The sequence below is a fragment of the Heliconius melpomene genome, chromosome 9 (assembly GCF_056956725.1).
Source record: "Heliconius melpomene rosina isolate 202511_hmr_F chromosome 9, ASM5695672v1, whole genome shotgun sequence".
Classification (NCBI taxonomy): Eukaryota; Metazoa; Arthropoda; class Insecta; order Lepidoptera; family Nymphalidae; genus Heliconius; species Heliconius melpomene.
Genome location: NC_140397.1, coordinates 2,726,386 through 2,743,260, shown reverse-complemented (window position 1 = coordinate 2,743,260; position 16,875 = coordinate 2,726,386). Strand labels below are relative to the sequence as shown.

Sequence of the window (16,875 nt, the reverse complement as noted above, 5' to 3'; positions counted from 1 at the left end):
GCAAAGCGGCGTTGAGTACCGCCATTCAACACTTAATGCCGAAAGTGAAAAACGAAGGAATCTTAATGGGGGACGGAGTCTTAACGTTATGTTCCCTCTGTCTACCCTGCCATCTGCGGGAAAAAGCGTGAAGCTGAAAAGAAATGACTATGTATCATTATCATTTCCAACTTAACTTAAATAAATCAAATGTTGGTTACATTCATTTAAAATTATAATGAGTGAATTACAATTCATTTTAATATTTTTTTTTCTTCACTCTGGCACCAAGGCAAAAGCACGGCGTTTAATTCCGTCACTAAATTCGGTAGACTACCCTGACTTTCCTCTGCTTCCCCACCATGTGCGGGATACAACGTAAAGTTGATTCATTTAAAAGAATAATATAAAAGCTCCAAACATATTGATTTCCAAAGCTTAACATAAAAAATCCAATATCCCAAATTAAACGCCCATTTTATTACACATATCCAAGAACACCCTGACAGACAATGAATATATGACAAAGATTTCTTCACCGAAAAGGAACCTCGCGCCTTTTAGGGAAAAGGTATTTTCTGATAAGAGTTCATTCAATAAGGAACATCGGTAACAATGCAATCTGTCTATTATAAAAGACCTTATGAGATAAAATGGCTTTTTTTTTGAGTATATCTCGAATTGACGAGATCAATGAACGATCCTATCGCCATTGTGTTCCTATATCCAGGGCAGGGGTGGCAATTAAAAATGAATTTTAGTTTAATAGATTTTATGTTGAATTTCGTTTGACAATTTCTATATTAAAAATAAGGAATGCTCTAAATCGCAAAACATATTATTTAGTGAAATATGCAGTCGTATGGAAAATAAAGAAAAGTTTTATTAAGATGCAATAATAAAAGAATAAAATGAAAACTCTTTTTATTTTTTTGTCTTTTTCTTTTTTGATCGAGGGCAGTTATGGTGCAGGGGTACAAGCATGTGACTATAAACGTGACAGGTCATGGGTTCGATTGCCACCTGAGGAAATTAAATATTTAATATTTTTTATTTCTTCGCTCTAATGTCGAGGCAAAGCGCGGCGTTGAGTTCGCTACTCAACATAATGCCTCCAGAATTCAGCAGAAAGTGGGAACCGGGAGTGTGTTATTGGGAACGGATTATCTTAAAACTAGTTCCTTAGTTTCCCTCTGCCTACCCTGCTACTGCGGGATACAGGAAGTGTCCTAAATGGAGATCACTTTAACCCATCCTGCTATATATAGGTCACATGTAGAAACTAACAAAAAATACCAGCCTCTTTAATAGAGAAAAAGAAAAAATACAATTGTGAAAATATTATTAACCGACTTTTGTAGGAAAAGGAGGTCTGGTTCTGAGGTTCTGTAAGAAAGGGAGGAGGAGGAGGAGGAGGAAATCAATTCGACTGTATTTTTTTTTATTTAATTTTAAACAACATACGGTGGTAAATAACGAATAAGTAATATAATTCAAAAGCTTGCATGAATATTTCAAACGCGGTACTTCCATACCGCAAATGGCGAACCGTAGCGCCTAGACGGAGAAAATAAAAATAAAATGCGGCGGTCATGCCCTATTTATTATTTATCAATTGTATAAATTATTGAATACTAGTACTGCATTGTGTCATAGAATATAAGTTTGGTGTGACACAAGTGGCATGTGCCGTGATGACTTGATGACGTGATCCTCACACTGTATTCCGCTTCTAGCAGGGTAGGCAGAGGGAGCCTAGTGCTAATACACTCCGCTCTCCACTTTCCGCTGGATTTGGAAGACATTTTTTTTATTTACGTTGTATCCCTTATCGGGGTTTTTTTAATAAACGCAAATTAATCGGTGCTAGATTGTTTCAAAGTACAAATTTCAAAACTATTCTGCTATTTATTACTTATTTTTAAGCAATATATTTTTGTATATTCGAAAAAAAAGTAACTTGTTATTGTAAGTAACACTTCTATCTCTTTTCCTGTTCATAGGACACTCCAACATCTTGACCCTCGGAATGGCCGGGGTCACTTTTACGAGCGCCCTCCTCTGATGTCGATTTATCGTTTCATTCTGTGTGCGGCTACTCAAATATATTTAAAATATAGTGAAATTTATAAAGAAAATATGTAAAAGTGTAAGAGTATAAACAAAAAATATGTAAAAATATGTAAAATAGGTATGTATAAACAATAGTAGTAATAGTATAAACAATTTTTTCAGTTTCACGCTTTTTCTCGCATAGTATTGTAGGCAGAGAAAACGTAGTGTCAAGACACTACACTAGTGGTGGAATTCAATACTGTACTTTGCCTTACTAGAGAGACGGATTGAACATAGTTTTTATTTTCTTAAGAAGGGGTCGAACCCATTCACTGAGCCTCGATGGTCTTAGCAATGAGCAAATGTACTTAGTCTAGATTAACTAATATGAATACAGCATGGAAGTGCCTCTAACATCTTTGACTGTCAGATAAATATTAATATATTTTTTCCATTCTTCTTCCTCCTGGCATTGATCCCGGCTATTGCCAGGGTCTGCCTTCCTACTCAACCTACTCCACTTTGCATGGTCTTTTGCGTCCTCGGTGACCAATTCATAAATCGAGGCCAGTCGTGATGCAAAGGCACAATTGTGTGTTTGTAAACACAACGGGTTGCGTGTTCGGTCCCCACATGAGGAACTGAACTATTTAATGTTTTCATGTCTTCGCTCTGGTCAAGGCAAGGCACGGCGTTCAGTTCCGTCACTCAACACGCAATGCCCCCAGAAATGAGGAACGAATAGTCTTAACATTAGGTTCCCTCTGCCTACCCTGCTGTGTGCGAGATACAGAATGAAGCTGATTTATTTTATTTATTCATTTATTTATCGGTAATTTAAAAGAAGTCAAACTTATCTTGATGATACAAAGTTTATATGGCAATGTTAGTATCCGCAAAGCATCCTCCAGGACTTACGGGACCACCGCTAACATTGGAGCATTTATCCTAATACCGCTACAGCTACTGTATTATACAGGGTAGATTGGTTTTCGGTAGTCAACAAGTTATAAGAGATATGCGTTTGTATGAACTTTTATTATATTTAAATTATTTAATCTAGAAATATTTATAATATATAAAATATCCATTTTATTTTGAAAATGTTAATATGTTATATATTTTTATGTACATATAGGAACAATTACGAACTTATAGCCAGCCTTCCCAGGTAAATGGACTAACCAATACAAAAATAATGAAAATATATTTGTATATGAATTCAAGCAAACAAACTCTTTAGCTTTATATTATTAGTATACTTAAAAACTTACATCTTAAGAGCAATAAATAGCTAATAAGCTCATGCCCTAATTCCTAATTTAATTAATTTTTTATTTATTTTAATTTAATTTAATTTTATCGTCAGGCTATCGTGGCGCAGGGGAACAAGTGTGTAATGTGAATGTAGTGGGATCGATTTCCACTTGAAGAAATGATTTTTTTTTATTTATCTTATTAATATTTTTAACTAGCGGCCTGCCCGCGGCTTCGCCTGCGTGAACTACGTTATTATTAATTTCTGTCTCCATGAGTACCTACGTCCTATAAGTGACGTCCATGCAAAATTTGATACTCTTAGCATTTGTAGTAACGAAGTTTCATACAAACTTTCAACCCCAAAAACAACCCCTTAGAAGTCGAATATTGCAAATTCCCGTCTTAGCGAGCACCTACGTCCTATAAGTAACTCCTATGCAAAATTTGAGATTCCTAGCACTTGTAGTTTCTGAGATTTCGTGATGAGTGAGTGACCTTTCGATTTTATATATATAGATTAGTTCCGAATGGAGTGTCTTAACACTAGGTTCCGCCTGCCTACCCTGCTACATTCGGGATACAGAAAAAAGAGAAAAAAAATCGTCACCTATTATAAAAGAGACCACAAACACAACCGATTGTCTTAACCCAAAAGCCGAATCTAAAAATGCATCAGATAGCCGTAGTGGACGGTTATGTCTCATAAAATGCGGGGCAGCATCGATAAACGTTTGTTTGATCCTAGCGGGCTGTTAAATGGAATTCCTCGACAATAAGGACTTTTGGATGGTGGTCGATGGTACTGTATTATGCCGATTGACCTTTTGTTTTCGTAATAGAATAATTTAGTAGCTAGGCCTAGGATTCTGGTGTGTTTTCTAGGTGTGGTTGTTTTAAATTTTTAGTTGATAGGTATACTGTTGATAGGAAGAATGTATGGTAGTTTATGTGTGATACCAGAATATAAGTTTAATAAAGGATGAAAAGTATGGGCGTCGGAATAGGGGGGGTCGGGTGGTCCGTAATCCAGGAAAGGCTTGTGCCCATTCCAGATATTTTACTAAAAACTGTAGATGTACAGTTTTGGAACTGCGCCATAAAAAGTAAACCGAAAATTATTGTTATTTTATTTATATTATTTAATATTTCATAAACAATTTGGACCTTATTAACTACCAAATATTTCACCATCCAAAAACCAATTTCCCTAATTGGATGGAAAGTCAAGAGTAATAACTTATTATTTAATAAATAATTTCTTGTATTAACTTATTAAATAATTCATTTAACAAATATTATTTTAAAAAAGTCCACCTTAAATTAATTCAGTGTACAATACTTTTATTCTATAACAGCTCGTTATCGCTCCTGACTCGAGTTATGCGCGTGCGCATAAAAAAGGGAATTTTAATATAAATAACGACGGCAACTTGATTGACAACTCCTGCTGGGCTAACATTTCACTTCTAGGATTCCGTCATCTGTCTATATAAAGGCAATATGTGTTAGGAAAATTGGTTTAACTATGTAATTTTTACTAGGAAATAGGAATAGCGTATTTATATATTTTTTCTTTATTTAAGTTCCTCGTCTTCGTCTTCTCGTCTTAGGGAGTCGTGTTGTCTTAATAAAATATGTTTTTTGAGACATTGCGTGGTGAGTGCCGGAGTTCCACACTGCTAAAAATATTTAGCACCAAACATGAATATAAACTGAAAATTTATATGTATTATGCTAATGAGTTACATTGTTATTTCTGTAGGTAACCACTTACAGAAATAGAGACTTTTTCTCTCATTCTATAGAGTAAGACAAAAAAAAACAGTAAAATATGTCGATAATGCGGATAGACAATTTACAAATATAATTTTTTTGAAAACATAGATTACCCAAATATATTAAGATTTTTGGAGTAATTTCTTTAAAAGTATAAATAAATGAAACAGCGACATTTAGAAAATCAGAGAGTGATGAATCACTACATTTCCTTTATTACCAATGTTAAAACATAAAACAAATATTAATCAAGTTTACATATTGACACAAAAAACATGAAAAAGATAAAATAAAGTATAAGAATAAAACGTTCGCTTCGAGTTTTAATTATCTTTGTTTAGCATTTCATGAATATTGGTCTCCAATGTTTTTGTTACGCGAAAACTCGTTAATGAAAATCAGTACGGGCGCCTTCACATCTGATCGTAGAGATACATATATTATAATACATTTAAAGTTACATATTAAACATTTTATCACCTTGTCCGTCATTCCTCTTTTAACACCAAATCAATTTTTATTTCTCTTGTTGGAGGAAAGGAATAATTTTGAATCGTTTTTAAAATATTGTGAATAATAATATTAGATAGGCCGTCGTAGCGCAGCGGCACAAAAGTGTGACTGTAAAGCGACGGTTGTGAGTTCGATCCCCACTCGAGGAAGTGAAATATTTATTTACGTTTATAATTCCATTTCTTCGCTTTGGTGTTGAGTTCTGCCACTCAACACGCAATGCCTCCAGAATTCGAGTGGGGAACGTACTGTCTTAACACTAGGTTCCCTCTGCGGGATATAGCGTGAAGCTGTTTTTTGTATTTTTTAATATTAGATACTGTTGTACTGTAGCGGCATAGTTGCTGACTGTAAACGTGACAGTTGTGAGTTCGATTCCCACTTGTGGGAATTTTGAATTATTTGCATTTCCTCGCTCTAGTAACAGGTCAAAGCTCGATTTTAAGTTTCACCCCTTAGCTTACAATATCTCGAAAATTAGGTGGAAAATGGGACATGTCTAACCTGTTACACGTGGAAAAGAGCATGAAGCTGAAAAACAATTGTTAATTTTAATTATTTAATAAATTTATAGAAGCAATCAAAGAACTCATATAAAGATGTTTCGTGAATATCTATGAATATTTAGCAGGATCGTATGAAACACCTTTACATAATTCAATGATACCAACTTTACATTTACGATCGCTGACCCTAAATTTATTAGGAATGCGGAAAACTTATATTGAAAGGTCAATAAGAGAACTATATAGAAAAAGTAAGAATATCTTAAATTAGGTTGTTATAAGATATACGCGACCATTGAGTTCGTTCACTCAAAATGCATTGTCTTAAATTCGGGCGGAAAGTGGTTAACGGAGTGGCTTAGCTCTCGGTTAAGGGTGGAGATAAAAGAAAAATTATATTTTAAGACAATTTTATAACCAAACGTGCAATCTTAACTAAATGCTAATTTTATTGAAATTCTGCATAGGTTCTCTGCTTTCCGCCGAGTTTTTCGAGACGTTGCGTGTTGAGTGGCGGAACTTAACGCTGGGCTCTTGCCTTGTTGCCAGAGCGAAGAAATGAAAATATTTGTAAATAATAATTCATTCCACCTAGTAAGTCACTCTCATGTCTCTGCGCCACGAGGGCTCGACGACGGCAAGATCCCATGATAGTTCATGGTATCTTTGATTGTTTATATAAATTTGATAATTAAAATAAAAAAAGATCATGAAATTCAGGAAATATAGGTTGTATAAATGAAACTTCTACGAAGGAACGAATTATTTTAATTTCCCTGGTCCGATAAGAAAAAGTGTTAAACGCTGACCAGAATAGAGAACAGTGTCTGAACTCTAGATTATCTCCGCCTACCCAGCTATATGTATGTGGATTACAGCGTAAAGCTGAAAAAAAAATAACTTGAGTTAATTTGCTTATTTCCCTTATCATCAAAAAATATTTTTTTGTATTCACTCTGGCATGAAAGGAATTCTTAATATTATTAGGTACATGAGAAAATACAATCCCTTATTCACAGATATTGCATTTTCGGAATCGATACCAGCCCATAAATCAACTACACCCGTATCAAAGTAAATATCCTTGTTAGATCCGCTCTCGATATTATGCAAATCACATTATTATTCATACTGTTTTTCCAAAGGGCGTTATCGTGCGGAACCCTAATCTTATTCTCTCAATATTTACTAAGTTATATATAAAACTAATAAACAGTATGCCGTTCAAAATTGAACCTTATTTAATCTTGGTAAAGATATAAAGTTTTTTTTGGTTGGGAAAGATATTGGTAAATTAGAAGTTAGTTAAGCTACTCGCTCATAGATGGCGGGCGCCGGTGGCAATGTAAATTTTCAACGCAATTTCCATCGACGAAAAATTGGGGTATGCAAAATTTGATTGGCAAAACATCTGTAAGTTATTCCGAGTTATTATAATGTAATAAGATTAAGGTGTGGGCTTTATTATTTTGTAATGTTGTTATAATAGGATTTATTTTCTTCTTTCTTGTTTAAAGATGACGGCGATGCAGATTTTATAATAGATTTGTATCTTTTTTGTACTTTCTTTTCTTTTCGCTATCCAGAGAGAGAGAAAAATTAATTATTAATTTTTAATTTTAATGGAGAGTTGGACACTCCAATCTGTGATTTCTTATGAGTCCAATCCAAAGTACCGTAGTCTGGTAGCTTCTGGTGTGTTTAATTTTATTAAATCGATATTTTTTTTAAAGTCGTCCTAAATCTCGCAACACGCAACGTCTCGACTTTGGGCGTAAAGTGGAGAAAGTACTGTTTTGACAGTATTATCTCCTTACCCTACATTACAGTATAGGGCAAAGAATTTAAAAAAAATCTACTAACGTAATTTTTAAATTTTAATACATTTATATAGTGACTTGTGTGCCAAGTAAATCAAGAAACTGTCAATTTATAAATATTTCTCTAAACCAGAATCGAATCCACAGTCTTAATTACACCATGACAAATTATAATTTAGTAGAAAGTATCTGCCATAACTCAAAGCCACGCTTCCCATTGGTTTCCCATATGGAAACATTCACCATAATATTTCGCAGTTAGATTAGAATGCGAGGTCATGAGTCATACGGAATAATTATGTTTCTAATGTTATAAGGCCTGTTATACACTGTAGGCGTGTGATTTTAAATGCGATAGTTATGGGTTTGATTTCCTCGCTAAGGTGATTTGGCAATGCGCGTTGGTGGAAAGACTTCCTCCACTCAACACAAAAGGCCTCGAGTATTTATTGGAAAGCGGGGAACATAGTGGTGTAGTTCTAGGTTCCTCCTAATTACCTTGCGGGCTATGCGAGATACAGCGTGAAGCTGATAAAAAATAATTGCTACTAATTTATCAGTTACAGCGTTTTGTATATTATAAACAGTATAAGGGATATAAAAATTCTTTTTTTATTTTAGTTTCAGGTATATCTCGCATATAGTAGAGTAGGCAGATGGAACCTGGGAACCTTGTGTTAAGACACTCCGTTTCTCGTATGTTTAAATATACTTTACAATGTGTACCAGTCTTTATAGTCAAATGATTTATGATTTCTTACCCATCTATTTGAACATAGGTAGGTATTCGTACATGCGCCTTTGTTTTCATGATTTTGATATTAGCTTTGATTATATGCGTAATGCGTTTTATCATAAAACAGTGTGTGTTGGGTGATGACCCACAAAGAAAGTCAGTCTGATTTTTTTTTCAGCTTCAACGTCTACGCCTACCCTGTTAGCTTCAGCTAACGAATGGGAATCGAACCCACAAATGTCGCTTTTACAGTTACACGATTGTGCCCTTGCGAAACGACAGATTTAATAAACTAGATTATTTTCAACAATTAATTATTAAATTATATTTGCCTTAAATATTAATAAATATTATTTAATTTTTTATTTGTTACATTCCTCTGCTGAACACGCTCCATTCAATTCAGGCGAAATGAAGAGTGTCTTGACACTAGGCTATCTATGCCTACCCTGTTATGGGGCAAAAGACGTGCTATTTTATTTAAATTGTGATATAATTGTAAAACAGGCGGTTTTCGCAAAACTATAGTTATGATTACACTATCGCCATCTAGTGTCAAACGGAAGAATTAAAAATAAGTATGATTAGTCTGCTTTGTAGTTAATAGATGGCGCTGCCGTCTTTGTTTTCCGTTAAACTTAGTTGAATGATTATGATATTTTTTTATAAATTAAATTTAGTTTTAATATTATGTTTTGTGATTATTTATTTTTATAGTGATTTAAGAATTTAATATATCAATTATTTATTTAATGCCTATTTTGTATTCTATATTACTTAAGAAATGTTATTTTTTCTTAGTTTCATGATATATCCCGTATTATTAATCCCGTATTAGGTACCTATTGCCAAATTTTTGAGACATGGCTTGAGAGTGGCGGAACTCAACGCTGAGCTTTATCTTGTTACCACAGTTACAGAGTTTAATTCATTCCACCAAATGGAAATCAAATCCACAACCGTCGCCTTTACAGTTAGAGGCTGTGCTGCTGAGCTATGACGTCGTCAACGACTTTTACTATTATTTATAATATAGAATATTTTTTGTATATTTTATAAAAGACAACAATTAATATATAAATAATTTGTTTCAGATACTATGCACAAGAGAACTGGTTAAGTAAACTTTTTTATTTCTTTAAATTAAATTTGCTTATCCCTGCATGTTCCACGCAACCAGTTAATTTTATGGTGCAGGTTGTCATCTGTCGCTATCCTAACCCATCATCAGACAAATGAACCTCGCTCTCTCACCTTCACGCTATATCCACAAAACAGCAAGGCAAAGGGATTCTGGGAACCTAGTGTTAAGATATTCCCAATAAAATCAAAATAGTAGTAAGTATATAAAAAACATATTAGCTTACGTTGAGTTCCACCACTAAACACACAAATCATCGAATCAATCGATCAAAAAGTGGGGGGGGGGGATTAACACTAGGTTCCCTCTAGCCACCCTGCTAAAGATACCTAAGATAACTCCTTATACAATTTCACCTAAGTTACCACGTAAATACCACGGCCCATTAACAGTCAACCAATAATAATAAAATGTTAATACAGTTTTAATTCTTATACCCATTAGCCACGGAAGGGTTAAAACGTAACGGACCTTGAAATCAAGTCCAACAATAAAAGAAATTAGGTATCTCTTTAAGAAAATAAAAGTATTCACTGATAATGTTATTAGTGTTCGTCTTATTTGAATTTAATTCTGGCTCTATTTTCTCCTATATATTTTATCTATAGCAATTTATACTAATATAATAAAACGAGACTCCCGCCGGAGTACAAGGGTGCGATATAACGCGATAGTTCTGGATTCGATCTCCTCTCGAAAGAATTAATTATTAGAAGTAGGCTTAAGGTAAAAACCCGGCGTTGAGTTACACCGATCAAAACGCAATGCCTCGAAAAATTCAGCGGAAAGTGAGGAAAGGAGTGTCTTTGCAGTAGGTTTCCTCTGCCTAATCTGTAGTAGATATGCTGATATTTATGATTTTATTAACTTATTTTGTTATTTATTAAAATTATCTCCCTGAAAAGATACTAACAAAAAATATAAGCTTTAAGCATCATTTAAAATTTTGACGTAGCTCGATAAGAACATATGGCTTAATTAGCTAGAGCGTATTGTGGTTTCCAAGGGACATGGGTTCAAGTCCCACTATGTTTCAACTTTTATACGTTTCTATATGCCCAGATATATATATTTTTGTTTAAATGTACCTACAATATATAATTAATAAATAAATTCAACAAGCCTCTTGCCTCTTACAAGCTCAGCAATACAAAAAGACAATAAAAATACACAATACAAATTATTGCCAATCTAAATACGTCAAACTACAATTATTCAATGTTTACTCGTATACGGTATCAGGAACTGATTTGTGATTCCTATTAATCAACCCAACCCCTCGATATCGACAGGGTTAATATGGGGGACAAATCGACTACTTAATATACGTACTATATATACTGAAGTTTTTTTTTAGGTTCACGCTGTATTCTACATATAGCAGGATATGCAAAGGGAACCCAGTGTTGGGACGCTAGGTTCCCCCCTTCTTTCGAGATTTCCTTATATCTTCGCTCTGGTGTCAAATCAAAAGCGCGGCGTTAAATTCCACCACTCAACACTTAACACTCCTGGAATTCGGCGGAAAGTGAGGAGTAGATTATTTTAAGGTCTACGTTCCCTCTGCCTACCCTGTTGTGTGCGGGAATATAGCGTAAAGTTAAAAAAAAAACTATTTTTATTAATTCTAATAAAGACTTATATTTAAAAATAAATATAATAATTTAAGCATAAAATAACTAAACATAGATACGTTACAGCTCAGGTACTAAATTTGCATATAAATTTTCTTTGAAACTCCATCGCGAGAGACGTGGTGAGAGTAGATGAGGTGAATGTTGCTTTGAGATGGATTTTGTTGAAGATTTTGTTTTAAAATTATATATAAGTTATTTCTTGTATATAAACATAATTTCTGTTTTCTTCTATTTTTTGACAATTTTCTAAGCTGTTTTCCCAGTTTGATAACAGGGTTCATTGGGGCTCAAATTGGAGGAATTAATCAATAATTTCTACGTACAGTATAGAAATAGGTGTAAAAAGCTTAATATTTATATATAGGTGAATCTTATGGAAAGTTTCTTTACTTTCATTATCAATCAAAAGTAATATTACTATTTTTTACTTATAAAATATTTTTTAACAATTAATCTAAATTGATATAGGTATGTTTGACATAGGATTCATCAAAATAGACTAACGCCTTTAGAAAAACACTGCGGCGTTGAAAGAAAAAGTGAAAAACAGAGTGTCTTAACACTAGGTTTAATCTGCCTACCCTATATGCGGGATACAGCGTGAACCTAAAAAAAAAACAACGAAATATCAACGAAATATCATGAAAAATGACAAATTATAAACTACCCACATTTATTTATTCGGTGTTACAAAGATACTCCCCCCCTCTTGCATTTGTTTAAATTTACAAACGACAGCTTCGTAAAAATGCTAAACGGTTTATTGGTGGGATAAAGAATTTTTTTTAGAAGATTTATTGACTTCTATTTATCAACTCGGGAAATTGAAGTGGAAAGATTATAGAACGGTTGTTCGTGTTTCGTGAGTTTTCTTCTTGTTTTTCTTTTTATTTTTACATATTTTTTAATATTTTAATATAACGTTTTGTAGTAGCGGGTTCAGTTTCCGTGGCTTAAGCGTCTTATGAGGGTAACTTGTTAAAAGCTGTAAAGCTTAGCTGTTAGATCAAGAACCTGATGCAGAAGACAGTGTTACTTTTCAGGAGGTTCCTCTTGCTGGTACCCAAGTTACCAATAGCCTCTTAGATCAATAGACTCTTATCCTATCGTCGGGAGAGTATATTTTTTTGTTTTAATAAAAAAATATTCCTCTTTAATAATAATAATAGATATATAAACATTTTAACCTTATAGCCATCAACTCATATCTAAACATATATCTGTCATTATTAGATTAGTTCTAGAAAAAAGATACAGGCAAAAGCTAATTAAGTATAAAAATTGTAAGACAAAAACAAGAAAAACGTCGATAAATCCGTGCTTATTGAAGCAGATTTTAAACGATAGTAATAAATACGTCGCACTCGTACAGGTGCCTGGGGAGTGCGAGTTCGACTCGCAGTTAGGGTAAAGGATTACTTTTATTATTATTTTTATTGGCTATCATTTGGCTTGTAGTTGAGGGGTTTAAAATTATGTGTTTTTGAGCTTGCAAGTGTCTATTTTTATTTGATGTTGTATTTTTTAAAGAATATATTAGGAGTTTTTTTAGATTTACAAGAGAGAGAGAGAGAGAGATTTATTTTTGAGACTGTGAATTGAGAGTTGGAATTTTATGTTTTGTTACCTGGTCAAGAAAAAATATCTTTATTATATTCTTGATTTAACATTTTCTTATTGCCTTATATTTTTATTATTACGAAACAAACACACAAAATATATTTTTATATGGATACAATATAAATATATATACCTAATTCGTTGCCCGTCGTCTGTTGTCCGTCCTCGATCATTTGCTATCGCATTTATGCTAGACTACACTTTATACTTATAATAAGAAATCACTAATTAACGAAATAGATACTTTAACAAACATTTTAAATATAAACAATTCCCGGTCAAGAATCGAACCTACAACTGCTGCTTACCCAATTACACCACGCTAGTGTCAAAAAGTACCCAATTTTCTATAATATAAAAACGCAATAACACGTAACGACGACTGTACTCGTACCTATAAACCTGTGAGTTTTGATGCACACCATTTGCGACGGTCCTGTTTAAATTCACCGCCGTTCTATACAATTCTTACCTTCTTGTCTTTTGTGGTTCCGTTGGAAGTGATAAAAACGGGTATTTTTTATTTCTTCATTATTTTCTTACGCTGATATAGCACGAATTTAAAATGAATGAAAAGCTAAAAAGAAATGGAAATATGAATTTAAATAAATATTTCGATTTTCTCGACTAGGGATCAAACCCGCAACCAGTCACGTCTACAGTGACAAACTAGGGCCCCTGCGTCACGACTGGTTTAATTTATTACTTTAACATTATCTATTTGCAATAATTGCTTGTCTGGTTTAGGTATCTATTAGCATTTCATCTGGAACATTAAATTTTCATTTCTTTCACTCTGGTAACGACACAAAGGGTCTGGTAACGTTCCGCCACTTAACACGCAATGCCTCAAGAATTTGGCAAAAATAGTTAAGTTCCCAGGTTTCTTCTACTTCCTTGCCCTGTGCGGGATACAGTTTGAACTAAACAAAAAAAAATACGTATATTTTTTAAAAAAACTATACGGAACCCGTCACAAACCATACAGTTTCTCTCTTGCCAACTTTTATTCAGAACAGAAAAGAGGGTTATGTCTTATTATCTTATTGTCTACAGCGCTCTACGTAGTTTTTATTATCTGAGGGGACATTTTAAACTGTATCCGCTTAAGAGATGTACTCCACGTTTGTACAAGGGGTTGTTTCGTGATTACGTTAGATGCTGTTGGAATTTTTATTAAGTAAGTATATTTTCGTATGTTTTTTCGTTGTTATATTTTAAGGTTTGAAAAGGAGTTTTAAATATTTCTGTGGTTAATTTCTCTTTAGGTTCATTCTTTATCTCATATTTAGAAAATTGGGCAAATGAAACCTATTAGTCAATATAATATGAAGTAATGGTATTTCTTACGGAATTCTTTCTTTCTTGGTGGAATTTAACGCCGCGGTTTATATGGCTAGAACGGAAATAAATTATTAAAAATATATTTTAATTTTTATACTTAAAATATATTTTTAATAATTTATAGACACTAAGAGCCTGTAGTAATAGTTCGTTAAACTTTTACTTCGATTTGAATTTTAATCTTTGACAGATAACCCTTTAAACAAAATTTCATACAAACCTATTCAATTATGAATAGAAAAGTTAAATATATACTATAAATACAGGGAAATAAGCAGTATTTATCTTGCATAGCCTGCGCTAGACAGGAGAACCTAGTGTCAATACACTCCGTTCCCGACTTTTCCCCCAACTTTCGAGATCATTCCCCGGATGCGGATCGAACCTGCAACCATCGTGTTCAAAATCTGATGCTGTTCCACCACACCACCACGGCCTTTACAATAGAACTGTCAATTATAATTTTCCCATTAAAACATGAAATTGCGCTTATCCTCGAAAATTAACTTAATTCTCTACAAGTTAAGCACCATTTTTCTCTAACAGCGCAGTACTCATAAACTTTGCCCAACTGTTGGTTGTACAGGAAACGGTAGTCGATTCGATGCCTGACCGGAATATTCTATGTAATTGTCTTTCGTCAATGTCGTCATATATCAACACTATGAGTGGTTGGAATGGTAAATAACTCTCACATATTTTTGACGTGTGTCGTTCGTTGAATTTCTCGTGTAACTAGAATAACTAATACTTTTTAGTTTATTTGTATATTTTAAAGTATAGTTAATAGGAGGAATATTCTTTTTTTTTATATTGTAGGTTAGGGAACCCTGGGAACTTAATGTTAAGACACTCCGTTCTCATTAAGAGATTTCCATTGTTCACCATTTTTTTGTTGAATTCTGGAAGCATTTTACCTTGTTACCAGAGCGAGGAATTGAAAAATTAAATATTTAATTTTGTCAAGCGGAAATCGCATCTACAACCTGTCTGGTTAGAGTTGCACATTGTGCCCCTGGGCCACGAGAAACTTCATATCAAATATATCATCAATCAATTATATAGCACAAAAAATTTTGGTCTATATATAAAAAAAAACCTTTTAATATTTATTATTACGCTTTTGATGAAAGATCTAGATCGGCGGTGTACAACTCTGCATTTTGCGTAACCACCTATTTTATTGTACGTTGTAGGTAGAATGAACCCTTAAATATCGTAGGCACTCAGATACTTGCCAACTGCACCTCGATAGCCTTAATCAAGTTATTCTACCACCAAAAATAAAAAAATTACAAAAGAAAATGTAAATCTAAGCAAAGAAACAGAATGTTAATTAGAATAACGAATAAAAATCATTCGAAAAGTAAGTGCCAGGCGCATATTGTCGAATTTTCATAGTTATAATCTCTAGACGGGCAAAATTTACTGAGGAAATATGTAAATTTCACGCGGGGAACGAACCCCAAGCAACCTCAGAAGGTGTGAACTCTTTGAAGAAAAAATTCGATGAATTTTTTAAGAGTATTCCTGCGGTGTCTTTCTAATGTTTATTTATGTTCTGAGACTAGGCTTATATTATATTAATGGTAGCTCAGATTTTTGTACCTTGTTATTCATACCGCTGTAATGGATTTGGTAAATGCAATTTTACTATGGAATAATTTTGTTGGCAGTTTGTTTTTATATTTTTTATACTGTTTTAGATATTTTTTTTTCTTTTGTTTTTTTTTCTATGAAATTATTTGTTAAGCCTTTTGAAAGTATATAAATGTAATAATAATAGGTAATATAAAATATAAAAAATATTAAATAAAAATAAAGTTTAAATATTTTGTCCAGAATGGCTACAGGAAGTGGTGGTTTGGTGATCTCTAAGTGACTTCCGCCTTGCCTTATCTTTTTTCGAAAGAATAATAATAAAATATATGTACCTACCTTGGAAAATAATTGTAAATCGTTATGAAAAGTCGTTTTTAAAATTTATTAATCTACCAATACATTTTGTATCCAGAATATATTTTTTTAGCTTCGCACTGCATAAGAAGGGTAGACAGAGGGAATCTGGATACTTAATGTAAGGAACTCCTTTCCCATTAAGACACTTCCGTTCCCCAGTTTCGATTATTGTTACCAGAGCGAGGAATTAATATTTTATTCATCCGACCCAGAATCGAACCCGCAACTTGGCTTGTGCCTCTCTTCCACTAGGGCATAAAAATATTCATAGTTTGTATTAAGTATACAAATCTGTGTCCATCAGACTATGTGACGTGGTATCACCAACATCTGACATGACAAATGACACTCGTCCAAATCCAAAATAATTTGATCCTTCTGTCTCCTAATAAAAAGTGTTTAGAAGAGAAAAATATTTTATGCGCGGTTCAGGTTAAACTGGTCTATCTTAAAACTGGGGACGTTGATAAACGCAGCTACTGTAGCTTTTAATATAAAGAGTTCGTGTAATGATAATACTTGTTTGTCC

The 16,875-nt window shown here is 33.4% G+C and overlaps 1 protein-coding gene across 2 annotated transcripts in view; it reads left to right on the top strand.

The window, feature by feature from the left end:
• Positions 1 to 16,875, top strand: part of trh (PAS domain-containing protein trachealess) — a 155,073-nt gene that overhangs the window by 61,153 nt on the left and 77,045 nt on the right. For both annotated transcript variants that reach the window (XM_085190084.1, XM_085190083.1), the window contains exon 4: positions 9,740 to 9,760. In XM_085190084.1, coding sequence (XP_085046210.1) covers positions 9,740 to 9,760 — 21 coding nt within the window. The remainder of the gene's footprint in view (positions 1 to 9,739; positions 9,761 to 16,875) is intronic.